Source organism: Zingiber officinale, chromosome 6A (genome assembly GCF_018446385.1).
Source record: "Zingiber officinale cultivar Zhangliang chromosome 6A, Zo_v1.1, whole genome shotgun sequence".
Taxonomy (NCBI): Eukaryota; Viridiplantae; Streptophyta; class Magnoliopsida; order Zingiberales; family Zingiberaceae; genus Zingiber; species Zingiber officinale.
Window position 1 is genome coordinate 147,391,092 of NC_055997.1, and position 18,139 is coordinate 147,409,230.

At 38.0% G+C, this 18,139-nt stretch overlaps 3 protein-coding genes across 6 annotated transcripts; all 3 read left to right on the plus strand.

Moving 5' to 3' along the window:
* The first annotated feature begins 2,687 nt into the window (after nt 1–2,687).
* LOC121998598 lies at nt 2,688–6,906 on the plus strand. 4 transcript variants are annotated; one of them, XM_042553584.1, is made up of 8 exons: nt 2,688–2,956; nt 3,041–3,193; nt 3,889–3,994; nt 4,663–4,845; nt 5,479–5,952; nt 6,032–6,115; nt 6,211–6,303; nt 6,757–6,906. In XM_042553584.1, the coding sequence occupies exons 2-7, from the start codon at nt 3,134–3,136 to the stop codon at nt 6,267–6,269; spliced, it is 966 nt and encodes a 321-aa protein (XP_042409518.1). In that variant the 5' UTR covers nt 2,688–2,956; nt 3,041–3,133; the 3' UTR covers nt 6,270–6,303; nt 6,757–6,906. The 4 variants fall into 4 exon arrangements, with proteins under 4 accessions (XP_042409518.1, XP_042409517.1, XP_042409520.1 ...); XM_042553583.1 differs by having other exon boundaries at nt 6,764–6,906; XM_042553586.1 differs by having other exon boundaries at nt 6,214–6,303.
* A 68-nt stretch (nt 6,907–6,974) lies between these two features.
* On the plus strand, nt 6,975–11,349 carry LOC121998599 (outer envelope pore protein 24, chloroplastic-like). Its single transcript, XM_042553587.1, has 3 exons — nt 6,975–7,464; nt 7,538–7,903; nt 11,105–11,349. The coding sequence occupies exons 1-3, from the start codon at nt 7,114–7,116 to the stop codon at nt 11,183–11,185; spliced, it is 798 nt and encodes a 265-aa protein (XP_042409521.1). The 5' UTR covers nt 6,975–7,113; the 3' UTR covers nt 11,186–11,349.
* A 533-nt stretch (nt 11,350–11,882) lies between these two features.
* On the plus strand, nt 11,883–14,746 carry LOC121998600 (phosphopantothenoylcysteine decarboxylase-like). Its single transcript, XM_042553588.1, has 3 exons — nt 11,883–12,002; nt 13,831–14,182; nt 14,275–14,746. The coding sequence occupies exons 2-3, from the start codon at nt 13,874–13,876 to the stop codon at nt 14,563–14,565; spliced, it is 600 nt and encodes a 199-aa protein (XP_042409522.1). The 5' UTR covers nt 11,883–12,002; nt 13,831–13,873; the 3' UTR covers nt 14,566–14,746.
* The last annotated feature ends 3,393 nt before the right edge of the window (nt 14,747–18,139 follow it).

Genomic DNA, 18,139 nt, shown 5'->3' on the forward strand with positions numbered 1-18,139 from the left:
AGAGAGAAATAAGCAAAAAAGATAACTTCACCTTCATCGTTAGCAATTTCAACTAGTTTCAGTGAGCTCAACAACGACACAAAGAGAGCAAGGTAAGATAAAACATAACTATTCTTGTGGTGCCAACAAAATCCTAAAAAATGCAAGAAGAGGAAGAAGATATAGGGGCTGAGGGCTACTCAATCTTGTTGTTGGAAGAGGGCAGCAATTGGTGCTGCATTTCTTGTTTATCGGAGAAGAGAAAGGAGAAGAAAAGAGAGTTCTTGTGCTTTAGAAGAGGAGTGGAAAAAATTATAGGTTTATTTACATTGGAGAAGAGGAGAAGAAGCAAATGGGGAAGAAGAGAAAGAAAAAATAATAAAATCGAGGAATGGACGAAGGGGTTGCAATGTACATAGGAGGAGAGGGAGAAAAAACTAAAAGGTTTTGTCAAAAATATCCTAATTCCTTTTAAATCGACCGAACTCATTTAAACATTAAAATTGGTTTGGTTATAACTCAACTTCAAATCAATCCCAATTTAAACCAACATAATCTTTATTTCCATATCCACCCATTGAATTTAGTTCAAACCCGATTCAATTTTAATTTAACTTCCTTACTTCGTGTCTTATAATTTAGTTCAGCCATTTATTATTATATATTTTAATTTTAAAATTCAATAGTTAATATTTTAAATTGTTATATTTCCTCAAGTAGTACCCATGAATAGCTTACGTCATGAACTTTCCAAATAAGTGATCAATTGACAATGAATGATGATGAATCAACTACTCAAAATGAGAAGTATATATATATATATATATATATATATATATATATATATAATGTGAGAGGGGCAGTCGCACCCCCTCTGCTTAAGGTGGCTACGCCCCTGCGTGTAGGGGTTGCGGTGTGTATGTGATACCATATATGTAGAAGTTGATAAATAGTGGTTAACTTATTATGCATGTTTCGCTTGAATATAATTTCTTTTGAGGTCTTACCTGGGAAGTATTTTATACATGTACTTATTTCTATGAAGTGACGGGATATTCAAGATGAATATTATCATCTTTTATCGCATAGTATAGTATGAAGTGAGATAAATTTAATGGACGGTTAGGGCTGTAAATGAACCAAGCGTTCGTGAACATGCTTGGTGTTCGGCTTGGTAAAAGCTTGTTTATGTTCGTTCAATATACATTAGATTAATTAAACAAACAAGCTTGAACAGCTCGTTAAGCTAAACAAACAAGCTTGAACACATATGTGTTCAGCTCGTTAACGTTCGTGAACAACGTTCGTGAACAATGTTTGTGAACAACGTTCGTGAACAATGTTCACGAACAATATTTATTTATAAATTTTTTTTCAATATGCTAAATAAATAATAAAATAAAATAAAATAAATAAATAAATTTAAATTATCAATCTTAATAACCAATCAAACAATTAAAAGTTTCAAACAATCAAACAAGCTTGAATTGAGAGCTTGATAACATCTAAACGAACCAAGCTCAAACCAAGCTCAAGCCAAGCTCGAACCAAGCTCAAGCCAAGCTCAAGCCAAGCTTGAATTGAGAGCTTGATAACATCTAAACGAATCAAGCTCAAGCCAAACTTCAAACAAGCTCAAGCTCATAAAAAATAAACCAAGCCAAGTTTGAACACTCATTTCAAAAGCTTGGTTCATTTTAAGCTCAGCTCGGCTCGGCTCGGCTCGGCTCGGTTATCTTATCAAACAAGCTTGAACACCCCAAAGCTCGGCTCGGCTCAGTTTGTTTACAGCCCTATGGACGGTTGACCTTAGAACATAATCAACTATAAGTATTTTCTGATTTATTCTGATAATTTGTGACAAAATTTAATGAGACCAAATTAATTATTCTCAAAATTGATAGATATAGATTAAATATCTAGTCTCAAATAAAAAATATAAAAAGTGAGACGATATCCTTAAGTAACTAGGGTTCGAATGGTATATTAGAATCAAGCAATTCAAATTACTTATGAACCTCTAAAATTTGAGCGGGTTATCTTAATTATTTTTTAAAATTAATTATAATACTTAGTGGATCGCTTTAATATTTTTAAAATAGAGAGAGGCAATTTGTTTACCCAGCTCGTAACAGGAAAGTTCTGTGGGGTCCACGCACGTTGGCATTTATGTGCAACTGCTATACCTAAGGCACCCAAATTCTTAAATATTTCTTCTAATTTCATCAATTAAATATCTCATTCCTTAAACATCTTAAATTCTATAATTAAATATTCCATAAATAAAATATTTATAAAACTTACCTATTAAATACTCTTCTATCAAACATTCTAAATTCTACCATTAAATATATTTTTAATTAAAATGAGAAATCATCGTTTTAAGATGACTTCAAATCTCTTTTATAATATCTCCTTCCAATAAAATCTTCTCTGTAATATCTCCTTTAAATAAAAAATATTATTTTTAATTTAAAAAAAAATAAAGAAAGAAATCATCGTTTTAAGATGACTTCAAATCTCTTTTATAATATCTCCTTCCAATAAAATCTCCTCTGTAACATCCCGTTTAAATAAAAAATATTTAAGATCCGAAATATATAGAAAAATATCTCCTATAAATATTTCCTATTTTATAATTTTTGCTCTTTTTAGACGAGAGGAGGCCTATAAATTTCAAAATCGGCGGACAATTTTTTCACGATAATATGCATCTGCCATCACCGCCGTCCAATCGCCGCCTTTGGGGTTCGTAGTCTACGTGGCGCGATCAGGTCTCTGTACTCTCCACCCGGGAAGGAAGATCGACGACGTCATCTCCTCCAGCTTTCCTCCACTCCATCGGCTTCCCATGATCCCATCCCGCTCGATGCCCTACCCGCCCACGGCCCCCAATTCCAGCAGCAAATGCTCACCGTGAATCAGAAGCCTACGAATCAGAGAGGCCGAATCGAGAATCCCGCTCTCTCGCCGAAAGGTAAAGCGGCTCTTAATGCTCGGTGGATTATCGTTGTCATTCGTTGTTCAGTGTGTTTACTATGGTTTGCTGTGTGCTCATCAGGTCTTCGTTCTCTGTGATCGTGACTGGTATGCGATCGACCGCGTAGCGGGACACTGTGTTTTGTGCAAGATTCGATTTTTGAAGCCTTTGGGTATGAAGCGCAAGATGTCGAGCCGAGAAGTCAGGAAGGTTTCCCGTCAGGATATACAATTAGTAAGCAGACTTTTGAATTTGGTTCCGCGATGACCTAAAAACTTGTTCACTGGCTATCATTGCTTCTTTAAATCTTCTGGTCGTTGATTGTGAGCTGAAGTGGTTCTTGCATCACTTGCGTATTTACCTTGCAAAATTTGAACTCTTGAAATCTTTCTGTTGTCAATACGAAGTTGACTACATGATCTTATTCTGTAATATTCACATGGGTATGTCTCGTCTGTTCATTAGGTGTGCAATATATTTGAATTTAAATGACATTACATCTTATTATTAGGTCAGAAACAGGCAATTAAATTCTGTTCAATTGTTGTACTATTAGTAATCTGATTAAATGCATAACATCCTATTGGTGAATTTGCATATTCTTGTTAGAATAGAGTTCTATATTTTCTTGTTAGTTGTTACTCACTACCAGATAATATGATTTAGCTACCATGCTTTAGTGACACCCAAACTCTATTTTATGGCCAGATGGATGAGCATGATGAACAATTCTGTTGGCTTTATTCGATTTCTAATTCTGACTTGCCTGCTTACTTTTATACTTTAAGATAACTGCATAGAGATGATACGCTGATTATAAAATATAGGCACCTTCTTTGTCTTTTTTTTTTAATGTTAGAGATAAATAGTTGCTTTACATTCATTTTCTGAGTGAAAGGTCTGCTCCATCTTGCCTTATGAATATTCAGGTTCAGAATCTTATTGAACGATGCCTTCAACTACACATGAAACAGAAAGAAGTAGTGGACACTTTGTCTCTCCAAGCAAAGATAGAGCCTAGTTTCACTGAACTTGGTAATTCTGAACAAATCATCCTATTTTGTTGAAATTCATCATTTTTATGGGATTGTGTTTGTCGGATTATTTATGTGGATTCGACAAATTATTTGATGTATAGATTATTTCCACACTTGCGACATTCATATTTGTCTAGTGTTTTGTTGTTACTACGATCAATAATAATCTGTGTTTGTCCCAATTGTCAAGGGGTCAGCTACATGGACCTTGTCTTTACTCTTAAAAGGCTATATTTTTAGTGACAACCAAACCTATTTATATCGTTTTTAGTTATATTATCTAGAATTTTCTTTTATCTCTCTGTACGCCTTACATCTTCAATTGTTTTTGTTTAATTATTGTATCTGTAGGTCATCAACATATCCATGCATTCCTAACTTCCTTTTGCTACCATTTTATCGTCTTTTATAGTTTGCTCTGTGATAGCAATTTTTTGATTTTGTCATGCCAAGAAACTCCATTTATCTCAATCTTTGTTATTCTTTCTTATGCATGCTATTCCCTAACTGCCCAACAACCTGATTTAGAATGTATGACTGCAATACTATTGTCTTGTAAAAACTTGTTAATATTGCCATTAAAATCACCAGATTTGACATATTTTAATTGATTTAATTTTTTAATTAGTGTGTTTTAATTGAGCTTCATGTTTTATTGCTGTGCAGTCTGGCAAAAGCTTGAGGAGGAGAACCAAGAGTTTTTCAAAGCATATCATCTTAGACTGATCCTTAAAAACCAAATAATTGTCTTCAATAACCTTCTTGAGAAACAGGTTGAGCTTATGCGGAAAGCATGCCTTCCAGGAGATGCTGCCTTACCCTTTACCAATGGCTCTAATTCTCTAGCTTGTATGTCTATTTCATGTTTTTTTTATTGTTGTCGATTTCCTTTACTACTAAATTTGCCTTTATGTCACTGTATTTTAAATTCTCTAGTTAGACAAAGAGTCGAAGGTAAAGTGAAACGAAACACATAGCATAGTCAAATGTTAAAATTTAATAGTGATCTTGGAAAATTCCAATTGGTTGGATATTTTTGTACATAATTTGCTTTGCTTGGTCTCATCTATAATCAATCATTTGATCATGGCCTTCATGCTCAAGCCATTAGCACTGACTATTCTTGTTACAGGAAGAAGGAAGATTTCACCATTATCGAAGAACAATAGGATGCCATATGGAGTGTGATTTTTAAACAATAGGGACATATGAGAATGATATTAGGCATTGCAATTGTATAATGATACATGGAATATCATAGAGATAATGGATGTGCTAGAAAGATTTGGATGCTTGAATAGAGAACATTTGAGTCGGTAATAGGGCTATTCTGCTATTGAAGAGGCATCTTCACAATTTTTTTTTTTTTTAACTATTTAAATAAATCGGTTGTTCTCAGTTATTATCAAGAGAAGATTTAACCAGTTGCATGACATTATTTCTATTGTAGAAAAATCTAACTCTATTATTCTTTTTTTCCAGCTCATCAAACTCCATCGTGCTATTTGTCTCAACCTACATCCACTTCTTCAAGGCCAGATTCCATGCCTTTCAATGGCGATTTTTCAAGTGCTCTTGTAAATGCTGGGCCTTTGGGGCAACCTGAAAACTGTCTGGGCAATGCTCCATCAATTCTCGTTGGGAGCATGAATGCATCTACAAGTGTGTTTTCGTCACATAAAGATCGCATTGGGAGGATTCCAGGAATGAATGGGATGACATTAAAGCCAGAGCCAATCTATTCAATTGATGAATTTCCCTTTGGTAATGATAATGGCATCTTCGAACCACAACCACTCGCAGATGCTTCAGTTGGATCCTTTAGTAGCTCAGAGTTGACTGAACAGCATATACACAATTCTCTCCTCGATGTGGATACATCTTCACTTGGGTTTAGTCAGATGCCCAGAAACTTCAGCTTTTTAGATCTAACAGATGTCTTCAATAATTGCGCTGGTTTTTTCTAACCACAACGCACATATATTATATATTTTTAATGACATTCTAATAATTTATTTGTCCTTTTCTGTTCTAGATATATTAGAGAATTACTCAACGTCTCCTTATATTCCAGCCGATTCAAATAATTTTTCAAGTTCTCCATCAAGGGAATTTAAAGGTATTATGTTGCTATGTGCTTCCTTCTTTCCCTGTTCATGTCTAGGCATTTTACCACCTTGAATGATGTGTTGTGTCTCTCTTAATCTTTTTAAGAAGACTCCGGTGGGCTCGACACCAAATCTGAAGGAGTCAATTTTGAGGACTTTTTTTAACTGACTGACCGAATGCCATGTGCCATCGTCCAAGGTATTTTTTTTTCCCATCTGCGGACCAACCTACCTCCACTTTTTCATGAAGAGAATGAATCTTGATCACACGAACACAGAGATTAAATATAACAGGGAACTAGAGGATGCATTCCATTGCTAAACATTGCATAACTTGCTAGCAATAAAATAAGGGAATGATTCTTGATCACAGGAACAATTGCATACTTTGAACATGTGTGCCGGGAGATGCAAGCAATTGCATACAATTTTGTCAGACGTAGACACATCACATTATTCTGTAAATGTTGGCACAAGCATTGAAATCTCCATATTATCACACAATTCACGTACATAATGCCTGTTCATGCATCATCAACTAACTCAAGAATAGGCAAAGTACCATGATCCGAGTTTCTTGTGCAGCCATTTTTTTCTTACACATTCGACAGGTTGGCCAGGCATCTGTATATTCTAACTGACGCATTCTTAGTCTTCAGGCATCATTGAAGTTGTCTAGCTCGAATGCCTCCGCCGCTAAATGCATCGTACTCTTTGCTGCTGCTGCTACTTGAAGAATCCTTCAAACATATCTATGTATATAAGACACTTTCTATTATCAATGCATAAACGTTTTCTATTATATTTATCTCTACATCCATTGTAATGTTTGTCTGGACACACTTTCTCTGCTGTGGCGCTGTCTTTGGAGAGCACAGCAACAGTGAGAATGGCAGCACCAACGTGGTACTGCCCGTAGGATCTCATTAAAAAGCCTGTTCTGTATCTTAGCCAAGACAGGCGAACCCGGCCTGTCTTTTATGGGCGGGGCACACGATGCTCTACCACGATGAATGGCTGGTCCAACCAACCGTCGAGTTCCGACGATATAATGGGGGATTCATTGCGACCGCCGCCGGCTCCGCTCCCTCCTCCTTCAACTCCGTCTCGATCGGGGCTTCTTCCCATAATACATAAGGGGCAAAAAGCGGAGAGGAAGAAGATGAAGGCCACGGTGAAGGGCCGGTACGAGGTCAACAAGAGTGCCGCCGCCGCCACCCTCGCTCTCCTCGCCGGCGACGCCCGCCTTAAGGCCTCCGTTACAGAGGCCACATTCGCCAACGGCCCGTCCCTCGAAGACCTCGTCCTCTCCCTCGAGAAGCACGGCGCCTTCATCCTCGACTACAACGTCGCCGACAAGGCAAATTAACCGCCTCCTCTTCCCCTTTCCTCCGATCCACCCGCCAACTGTTTGTCGTTATTTTCTCGTTCAGGATGTGAGGTTTCAGTTCATGAACTCGTTCAAGGCGGCGGATAAAACCGTTAATTTGGCCTACACGCACGCCAGAGCGGCCAACCGAACCGTGGTGGATGGGTCGTTGCTGTTCGATCCGGCGAACAAGGTTTCGTTGTGCTATGCGTTCGGGTCGGGGAACTGCAAGGTGAAGTATTGGTACGCCCACGGGGAGCTTAAGAGGACGGTGCTGGAGCCTTGCTATGATGTGTCGAAGAACGCTTGGGATTTTGCCTTGACGAGGAAGTTCGACGGCGGTGACTCCCTGAAAGCGATTTACCATACGACAACTAAGAATCTTGGATTGGAGTGGAACAGGGATTCCCAGGAGAAAGGCTGCTTCAAGGTAATTCTTTGATTTTGAGAAGACACTTGCACAAGTTGAATTTGTGGTTTAAATGTTAGTATACTATCTGAATTCTTTATACTCTACTAATTCGGAGTTAATACTCTGTCTTTATCAAATATTTGTCGGCATTTTCTTAGCATGACAATATTTTGATTCCCATTATGTTCTCCTTGATGGAATTTCTGAAATTAATCAAAGCTTATCTCTAGTGTTTTGAGATGCATTCAAGAAATAACATGACTTGTCTCTTACAATCCAGCTGCTCCATATCTCTTTGAATTTTGATTTAGTATTTGAGTTAATGCTGCCATGTTGTGCCACTCTCCTTGTAAATCCAATCTTATTCTTCGTCTTTGGAAGAATGACTTATCAACATTGGTCATCTTGGTTCATGTTTCATGTCACATGACATGGTTCTGGGACATGTAGTTTTAGCAAACACACCTTATAAACTAGTCATATTGAAGTGCCAACCTTGGCAAAATGACTTATCGATATCATATTTTTGTCCGGGTGTTTCTTGCTAGCCGACCAGTGAAACACCTTGAAAATATGTTCAAATTTAGTTTGGCTTTGCCATGAGGGAAGATTGAATATTAAACCAATTTATTGTGTCTTTTCCTAATTTGTTATAACTCGTGAGTCATATGTACCTTGAATATATTTTCCAAGTTCTCATTTTTAACTGGTATGATTTGTAGGGGTATGCCCGATGTGGGTGCGTGTTAAAATATATTTTGTAAACATGCGTAGCAGAAAATAAAATAATAATAATTACTAATTATTACATCACAGACACCACACGCATACAAGGATACAACCTGTCAAACATGATCGCATAATTAAAATTTTACGAGAAATAAATTTACGCTGGGTATACCTTATGGATGATCTGTAACGAGAAGGCATCAATCGTAGCGACGTTATCGAATCTCGCCTCTATTCATATTCACACCGAGCTCCTCAAGACAACTCCTTGAGTACAAGCCTCTCCTTCGGAAGTTACTAGCCACAAACGAAAAAGAGGGATCAAGAGGAAGAAGAAGAGAAGCATACAAGGGAGAGTTTTTCTCCCTTGTGGTGATTACGACAACAAGAGGGAGCACCCTTTTGTTGGCGGTGGGAGACAGAGGAGAGGGAGAGGAGGATTGAGTTTTCAAAAGCCAATCAATCAAATAATGAAACTTGTATCTAATTCTCTCCCGATTACATCTATATATAATTCTCTTTAATGAGTTGGATTAGAAAGCTCAAATCCAACCTATTATCCTTAATAAAAAATTGGCTCATTAACTCCTTGGATTGGTTCACAACTAAATCAAGTTAGTTCATGACTAATTCATGATTAAACAAAATATGGTTCAACTTTACCAAAAGAGATGTAGCACATCCACGCTTCCATCATGACAAATATTTCCATATTTGTCTTATGTATGGTCCAATCAAACATTTTTCTCTTGATCTAAGAATCCTATTCTTTAACTTGCTTTACGTCTTTTAGAAACTCGTTAGTGTGTGCGACCCAATAAGTTCCCGGTTTATTTTAGCTGTCCATAATAACTATTTAATTATAGAATGATCATGAATGACACCTAGTAGTACATCGATCCCCAATTAGCCAGAAAATCATAGTTGAACTTAGAACTAATTCTAAATCGTTCAGCAGTTACATTGAGTCGTGCCTTGTTCCTTTCACTCGTCTTATATCCACTTGGTTCAGGACATGGTCTATGTGTCTGTCCCCACTAGATTGATTACGTCACACCTAGCCAAGTAATACTTTCTCGTTTTATGGATTCAAATTACTCGTATATGTGTCTAAAAGTTTCGCACTCTTAACATGTGATGCTTTGGCCACAAACTTTGAGTAATAATCCTAACGAGAGTGGTCATAGGGTATACGTCTCCTCGCAAGGAGCGGTGAATCCTTTGTGGGCTATCCAAACATCTCCGGGCATTTTGACTTATACCCAATCATCCCGGGTCCATACCTCAATGAGATGCTTGCTTAAGATGTCAAAGTATAAGTCTCCATGACTAAGATGACTTGTATACCTCAAGTCAAAGGAAGTTTGCACTCGAGCTACAGTAAGAGCTTCACAGACATATCCATATATATAGATAATCATATGAAGTCTTACAGCGAATCACTCCAATGAACTAGTTACCATGACTAGCATCCACGTTTATCTCGACATCCCAATGTCTCCGGCTAGTGAGAAAACAGTTGCTTGACGAACCAAAGAGTATAACCCGTGCTAGTTTTACAGAATTAATGATGTCCGAATATATCAATTCGATTACTAGGAAAATTCTAATACGTTCATAATTACATATATAAAGATAATCACTAGTTGTGATCCAATCATAATTTTTCTTATGTTATTAATTATATTACGGACATTCAGTAGTATAAGACAATCAAATATATAATATGTACTCAAATAGTGAATCTATATTTAGTAAAAATCATAAGACGATTGCTTTAGGACATCCTTCAAAATTTAACATGATAAAATTTAACATGATTGACAACATGATCTCTGTTATGATTCGTGTGATATTCTTCATCTACCATTGGTGGTGCCCATAGAAAGAAAGTTGCTATAACCTATAATGCGAGACACCTCGATATTGTCTCAAAAGATTCCGTACTTGTGGCTTTTAACACTCTTTAGCAGTAAACCAAAAAATTACAGTGAGTTCTTATTCTCCACTAGCACATATAAAATTACCCATGGTGCTGCAAGATTGGCCAATAGGGAATCAGTCATGTGTGAAGATGTAACACTGTGTAACCAAGATGCCTTTTTGATTCAAACTGCAGTCCTCACCTTGACCAACTTTTTGGTTTTTTTAATGTATGGAGTCTTTAGGCGTCCCTGAATTTAACATCTTATGGTTGTGGAAAATCCGATGTTTGTCTTTGCATGCATCTCTTTCGTCCATTCTGATCTACTAGCAGCTGTTCATATTTCTCATACTCGAGGATAGTCTATCTCAAGAAAAATCTGTTGACCGTCGCATTGCTATTTCTTCAAACAAACAAGACAGTTAACAATGTAACCGGTTTGCAGTTGCGGTGATTTTGTCACTCAATTTTAGATGAGGACGACTTGATTAATAGTTTGGATGCAAAATAAAGTGGCTTCTTCTTCTCATGAGTTTTTTTTTTTATTTGCTTGTTTGCGTCTTCAGATATCAGCATCGTTCAATCTGGCAGAGAAGCAGGGGACTCCCACACTGATGGTGGAGAGTACCTGGAATTATGAAATATGAGCATGCAGGAGGAGTGGTCTATTGAGTGGTAAATTATGTTAGTTTTTTATCCAATCGATTTTCATCAGTCACAACTTATTTCAAAGTGGATGTGTTAGTGTTTGTGTACGTGCACTTTTATCTCAATCAATTCAGAGGGAGCAAATCATGAGACTGTGTTTGTCTTGTTTGTAACTTTAAGCTCTTGAAACGAGAGTAAATGAATTTTGTTTGAAGATATTTACTTTTCTGGTATGAATCTTTAGCTTTCTAACGTATTCTCGTAATAAGGAGATATGGGACAAGATGTGGGACGTCTTCTAAATATTTTTTGATTGACCTTGATGGTTGATAGAAAATTTATAAATTAAATTTGTCATTTTAGATTTGATGTTATCTGATTTATTAATTTTTTAATTTATCCAATGTAGTTAAAACTATACTTTCCAAAAGTCAAAATTCTTTAATTTGTTAACTCTATTTATTCTTCTATAATTTGATAAGGGATCAAATTTTGATAGAGTCAAATCTCGATTTACTTCCCCACGCTAGACGGTGGATTTCACTTATTACAGCTATGGATCACCTTCATATGAGATAATTTCGGAGGCCCTCGGTGAAGATTATCACAATAGTTTTCTATTATATCAAATATAAAAACCCAAAAAATTGTTTTTGTATTTTTTTTTTTCAAAAATATCCAACTAGCTGCCCCAGTTCGATCCATTTAGCCTATATCAGACGCGAGCCCCTCCTGCGCCGCCTCCTCCTCTCTCTCGCTCGATCGATCGGTGGGACTTGCGCAATGCTCCTTCTCACTTCCGCCATTCCTTCTGAGGTTTGCATTCTCTGCTCCAACTAGTAATCGCGATCATTTTCGCTTCTTCTTTTGTTAACATCATGTATTGGCGATCCTTGATCTCGTTGTTTTGCGAGAAAATAAATCTAATTCTCTTCGATGCCTAATTATGTTCGGTTCCCTAGTTAATTTGATTGCCCAGTAAAATTTAGGTTAAATTCTTTATTGTTTTTTGAGAAATAAGGTCGAATGCAGGAGATGTAGTAGATTAATTGGTTGATCTGTGAACTGTTCCCTAATTTTGAAGCGAGTCAAATTTCTGTTCCTCGCTGGTCTTTAGAGCATCCTTAGAGCTCAGGAAAAAGCTAATAGTTGCTGCGCATTCAAGTTTAAAAAGTTTCTTTTTGGCCCACAACTTACCATGCGAGGCTACATTGGGATAATATAATCTCCCCCACTTCAGGCTTAATCGTGTCTATCAAGCTTCAAAATCCAACTTAAGCAAGACCAAATGGTGGCAACGCCATTCATTGACAACTCTTTCCAATACCTGACCATGCGCAGATTCGGTCTGCTATAATACAACTGCCACAACCTGAGATATAATAGTTGAATCTTTGTTTTAGAAAAAATGAAGAATTGTGGCATATATCATTAGTTTCAATATATATTAATTTCTTGTAATTAAGATCCATGCAAGCAGGAAGTATTTGGAGAATGACTAAAAGTTACTGATCTACAAATGTTTTCCTACTTCCTCACAAATTCATAAGAACGAACAAGCGATACTTTCTCGACTGGACATACTGTTGCTATCTATCCACACTCTTACAGGCATGAGAACAACTGAAAAGCAGTCCTATCCTTCTCATTTTGAATATACTACTCTCATTTGCTAGATGATGTTTGAGATAATAGAGTTGTCGTTCAATATCCACTGGTGCATTAGGACCTCATTGAAACTCTCTATATGACATCTGAACAGTGTTATTGTTCTATCTGAACCCTGATTTTTTTGTTAACTTAATCAATTTAATGATCTATCTGTTTTTTTTTTTTTTGCCATCTTAGCAAATGAAAAGAGAAAACAAGGCAAAACTCAGTGAACTTGTACCATACATCTTTCAGTTGATGATTGTTTTTGACAAAGAGGCTAGGAAAAATTGGGACTTCGATCATCTTACATTTTCCTAGTAAACAAGGCAAAGGATATCTTTCTTACTTTTTAATCCTCCAATGTCTTACCTTGCAAATAAACAAATGGGACGGTTGATGTCTCACTTCCCCTCTCCTTGGTACTTCCTTTCCGAGCTAGCTTATGTTCCATCTACATATCCTTCTTCCCACGTGTACACAATATTTTTAGTTTCAGTAATATATTGGTTTGTATGAGGAAAGACTTGTTGGATCCATTGCATGCCCTTTAAAATGAAGACTAAGGCAGTTTATGGTTTGTTGATTTGTTCACCCCTTCCCATTATTGTACAGTTTGTGGATTTCAAAGTTTCACCTATCTTTGAGGATATTCTTTCTTGGGAAAGTTTTCACATTCTTTTTTTCCCCCTCAAACCGTTTCAATGCTACCTGGTAGCAACATAGAAGCTGGTTGGCATGAAGTGTAAAATGGTTCCTAAAGTTTGTAGCATCGGGGAAATCTATACCAATCCCTCTGAAGACTGCATAAATATGATAAATGATGCTATTCTCAAAACTCAAGTGATCGTATGAAGTCATCATTTCTTTGCTCTCTTGTATATATAATTGAAATGGCTTTCCATCCACAAATTTTATAAGTTATGATTAATGCCTATTCAATTTGCAAAAGTTGATAATTGTTCACCTTTTTGTCCATTTGTATTTGACGCAGTGGAAGAAAACTTTTCCTTTAATGTGATTCTACCTCAGATAATATGGAGCATCACAATATTAAGCCTGCTAAACCGAGGATCCTTTTAGCTGTTTCTGGAAGTGTTGCTGCTATTAAATTTGAGATTTTATGTCGTTGCTTTTTGGAGTGGGCAGAAATTAGGGCTGTTGCTACCAAATCATCCTTGCATTTCATTGACAGGAGAACACTACCTAGTAATGTGCCTATTTACACGGACGAGGATGAATGGACTAGTTGGAAAATGATTGGAGATGAGGTGTTGCACATTGAGCTTCGTAAATGGGCCGATATCATGGTGATTGCGCCACTTTCAGCAAATACTCTCGCCAAGGTAAAAAGTGAAAGGAATAGGGACTATTTGTTGTATTTGTTTCATCTTTTTGTTGTTTTGAGTATATTTATTTATTTATTTATTTATCACAGATTGCTGGAGGGTTGTGTGACAACCTACTAACATGCGTCGTGCGAGCATGGGATTACCGCAAGCCAATATATGTTGCTCCTGCTATGAACACCTGCATGTGGAACAACCCTTTTACAAAGCATCATCTGGAAGTAATTAGACGATTTGGTTTCCGTTTCCTTTCCGTCACGGATCCCATTACCAGGACACCGGCGTGTGGAGATCATGGAAACGGTATAATGTTGGAACCTCATGTTCTATTCAGTATCGTGAGGCTTTCATACAAGTCACTAGCTTCTGGGCCAAGTTAATTCTTAATCAAGTGATCTTCTATGCAAATTCTGTTATTTGGTTCAGTTTGTAAACATGAATCTTCAGCTTGTTTGATATGCAAGCGAATAGTCATTTTAGTTATCTTGCTTGGGCTTTCTCTTAAACTTTGTCCTAGAGTATGTTGGACACAAATAATCTAATGCCGAAGATTTATGGGTATTAGTTGAATTTAAGTTATACTGAATTAAATTTAACCTGAGCGGATAATCTTAGGCTGTCAGCATGGGCTGATTTATGTAAAGTGCAGAACGAAAGATCAGGTCTGCAGAGCGGAAGACCAGTAGAGCAGAAAACTAAGTCAACAAAGCAGAAGACCAGGACAGCAGAGCAGAAGATCAGGGCAGGTCTGCAGAGCGGCAGACCAGAGCGGTAGGGTAGGTCTACAGAGCGGCAGACCAGAGCAGCAGACCAGAGCTGCAGTACGGAAGACCAGAGCAGCAGGGTAGGTCTGCAGAGCGGCAGACTAGAGCTGCAGTGCGGAAGATCAGAGCAGCAGGGCAGGTCTGCAGAGCGGCAGACCAGAGCAGTATATCAGAGAGGCAGCGCAGGTCTGCAGAGCGGAAGACCAAAGCGACAGATCAGAGCGGAAGACCAAAGCTGCAGGGCAAGTCTATAGAGCGGCAGACCAGAGCATCAGTACAAGTTTGCATAGCGGAAGACCAAAGAGGTAGAGCAGGTTTGCAGAGCGCCAGACCAGATCTGTAGAGCGGAAGACCAAATCTGCAGAACGGAACGACAGGGCTAGTCTGTAGAGCGGAAGACCAGGTCTGCACTTGATCTGGCAAAAGACAGATCGGGCGAGGAGACTGGCCGACCAGGAAAACTGACCGAGGCCTGCGAGAGTCGCAGTTTCCCTGAAACAGATTCACCCACCTCTGGCTGTGCTTCAAGGCTTACAAGGGTCGTCTGTTCCCAGGATACAACGGTAGACCGTGAATTCGACCAAGCATTGGTGGTCACGGCGAACTGAATGACACCTGATTGCTATCACGGGCACTCCGCCGAGCAGGAGCTGCACGACAGAGGAGGAGGAAGAAAATGGAGAGCCTTTATTATGCTGTGTGCGTAACTCTTTTGCCTGTAGTCACAGCCTCCTTTTATAGGAGCTCAAATGAACGACAACATTAATGATCGATTAATGATCATTACTCACCAAGCTATGAAACGTCCTGCATTAATCTTCCTTTAATGCATCCGCTATACAAGCAGCAAAAAGATTTACATGGAAAAATGTTAGTTGTTCCACTTGGACGAATTTTGTCCCGACCGGTCAGGCATTCGTGTGCATAGGTCGCGCTTGCCCACGAGTCAACTTGGTTCAATGTAAATTCGGGCCTTGGATTTGCACCCCACATGAGAGAGAGCCTCTCCCCATGCATTTGTTCACAATCTTAATGTATGTGAATCAATATAAACCTACAAAAATATCTTGAAACTTTCAACGTGGGACTAAAATCTCATTCATAATGGAGTCTTTTTCTTATTCCATTTCTTCTTCATCCACTTATTGAACAGATCCTACTTTTCGTAACAGGTAGCTTGAGACAGTTGTCTGGATCATATGAACCACTGTGAACAAGTTCGATATCGACTTCTTGTCCAATACCACAAGTTTACTTGAACATGAAAAGCGTTAAATCCTCCTACACAGTATTAAATTTCTTAAAAATTATCAGATTATGAGTTAATTATCACCAAATTGATTTATTTCAAAATTTACACCTGAACAGAAAATCAAAGTACCTTCGTCGACATCGACAACGTTGAGGATATCCATTCAAACTAAGTTTCTTCGCATTATCATAACTAGTGTCGCGGTGTTCAGCTGCTCGCACATCATGATCACACAGTCATTATCCATGTATAAAGATGATATCTGAATCTTAAATTTATGTACTTAGATAGAATAGATGTATGTATCTAATTAATGATATATAGTCTAGATATTTAAATACTATGTATGTGAAGAGCTAAAAAAAAAGAAGTCTTTTTTATAATACAATTCCTTATACGGCATCTCCTCTTCTCTTTCTAGTAAATTTTTAAGAGTTCATTGTCTTCTAATAAAGTGGTATTAGAGCTAATGACATCAAAATCCTTTGCTTTCATGTACCCCTAACTTACCAAAGTCAACTATGAAAATTGGTCACTTAGAATGAATGCTATTCTTGGATCTCAAGGAGTGTGAGATATTGCTGAAAATGATTTTGAAGAGCCATTAGATGTGACAACTCTACCTCAAAATCAAAAGGATGTTTTGGAGAAAGAAAGAAAAAGAGAGAGATCGAGGTGCTCTTACCATCATCCATCAAGATTTGGATAATGATATTGATCCTGTCCGAGATGAAGAGGTGGATGCTGGGGATGACGCTACCGCTGACTGGATGAAGACTCCTTAAAGCTTGGATCTTCCGATGGCGTGGACCTGCAAACACAGCGCCGAGCCGGAGAGGGGTTTCCTTACGATGATCCTCCGACGCTCAAATAAGATCCCGGCGGCAAGAAAACAAGAATGTAGAGCAACTATAGCTACAGTAGAGATGTGGCCATACCTCCGTTGAAGTCCATAGGTCCTTATATAGGGCTCTCCAGAGGCGCGTGCACAATCCCCGAGGCATGCACGTTCCTCAAAGCATACATGTAATGGACCTGTCAGAAAAGCGTATCTGACGTCATACCTCAATAGCCCGAGCATATCCCTGACGTGACAGTGGAAACGCCCACCGTATGATTCTCTGTCTGACCATGTCATCCGCCACGCAGCCTACCGGTGACACTAATCCCTAGGAAGATATTCCCAGATGCTCCTTTTGTCTGCTATTGGGTCGAGCGGGGTAGCCGCTCGGCCAATTATCCAACTGTCCTGGCTCCGTCTCGCTGAGCGAAGAAGCCATGTCTGTCAGGCCGAGGTTGTGAATCACTCTTTATGAAGGAAAGTAAATATATCTTTGACTATTTTACAAGAGTTTTTGTTGTTATCAATCAAATGAAGAAACTTGGAGATACTATACTTCACGTTCGAGTAATTGAGAAGGTACTATACTCTCTTAACACAAAGTTTAATCATGTTGTTATTGCAATTAAAGAATCCAAAGATTTGGAGATCATGACGGTTGATGAATTAAACGGATCATTACGGATTCATGAAGATGAACCATGGAAAGCAAGAACAATCAAAACATGTATTACAAGCAAAGACATGTAGAAAGCAAGACCAACTTGAAGACCAAAGGAAGTGTTTCTAGTAGAAATTGAGGTCAAGGACTAGATGAGCAACTTGAAGACCAAAGGAGGTTCAGTAGATGACCATGGTTAAGGGAGAGATGAGCAACTTTCTTTGTTTGATAAAAGAAATCAAACATTTGTAAGAGGTCATGGAAGAGCAAAAGGAAAATGTAATTATGTGAGGTATGATTGATTTCGTCGTGAAAACGATATCAAAAGAATTTTAAGTTCTAAATCCCCTCTAACTACACTAATACAGTATAGAAATGGCTCAGGTCGTCTCCTAACGAAAGCAACGATAGGATGGTAATCTAGGATTGTATATTA

Bases quoted from the DNA above. Each gene is read 5' to 3' on its own strand.
- LOC121998598 (XM_042553584.1), top strand. From the start codon at position 3,134: ATGAAGCGCAAGATGTCGAGCCGAGAAGTCAGGAAGGTTTCCCGTCAG. The intron at 3,995-4,662 runs GTAATTCTGAAC...ATTGCTGTGCAG, and splicing joins GCCTAGTTTCACTGAACTTG to TCTGGCAAAAGCTTGAGGAG. The intron at 5,953-6,031 runs GTTTTTTCTAAC...TTTCTGTTCTAG, and splicing joins TGTCTTCAATAATTGCGCTG to ATATATTAGAGAATTACTCA.
- LOC121998599 (XM_042553587.1), top strand. From the start codon at position 7,114: ATGAATGGCTGGTCCAACCAACCGTCGAGTTCCGACGATATAATGGGG. The intron at 7,465-7,537 runs GCAAATTAACCG...TTTCTCGTTCAG, and splicing joins ACTACAACGTCGCCGACAAG to GATGTGAGGTTTCAGTTCAT. The intron at 7,904-11,104 runs GTAATTCTTTGA...TTGCGTCTTCAG, and splicing joins AGGAGAAAGGCTGCTTCAAG to ATATCAGCATCGTTCAATCT.
- LOC121998600 (XM_042553588.1), top strand. From the start codon at position 13,874: ATGGAGCATCACAATATTAAGCCTGCTAAACCGAGGATCCTTTTAGCT. The intron at 14,183-14,274 runs GTAAAAAGTGAA...TATTTATCACAG, and splicing joins CAGCAAATACTCTCGCCAAG to ATTGCTGGAGGGTTGTGTGA.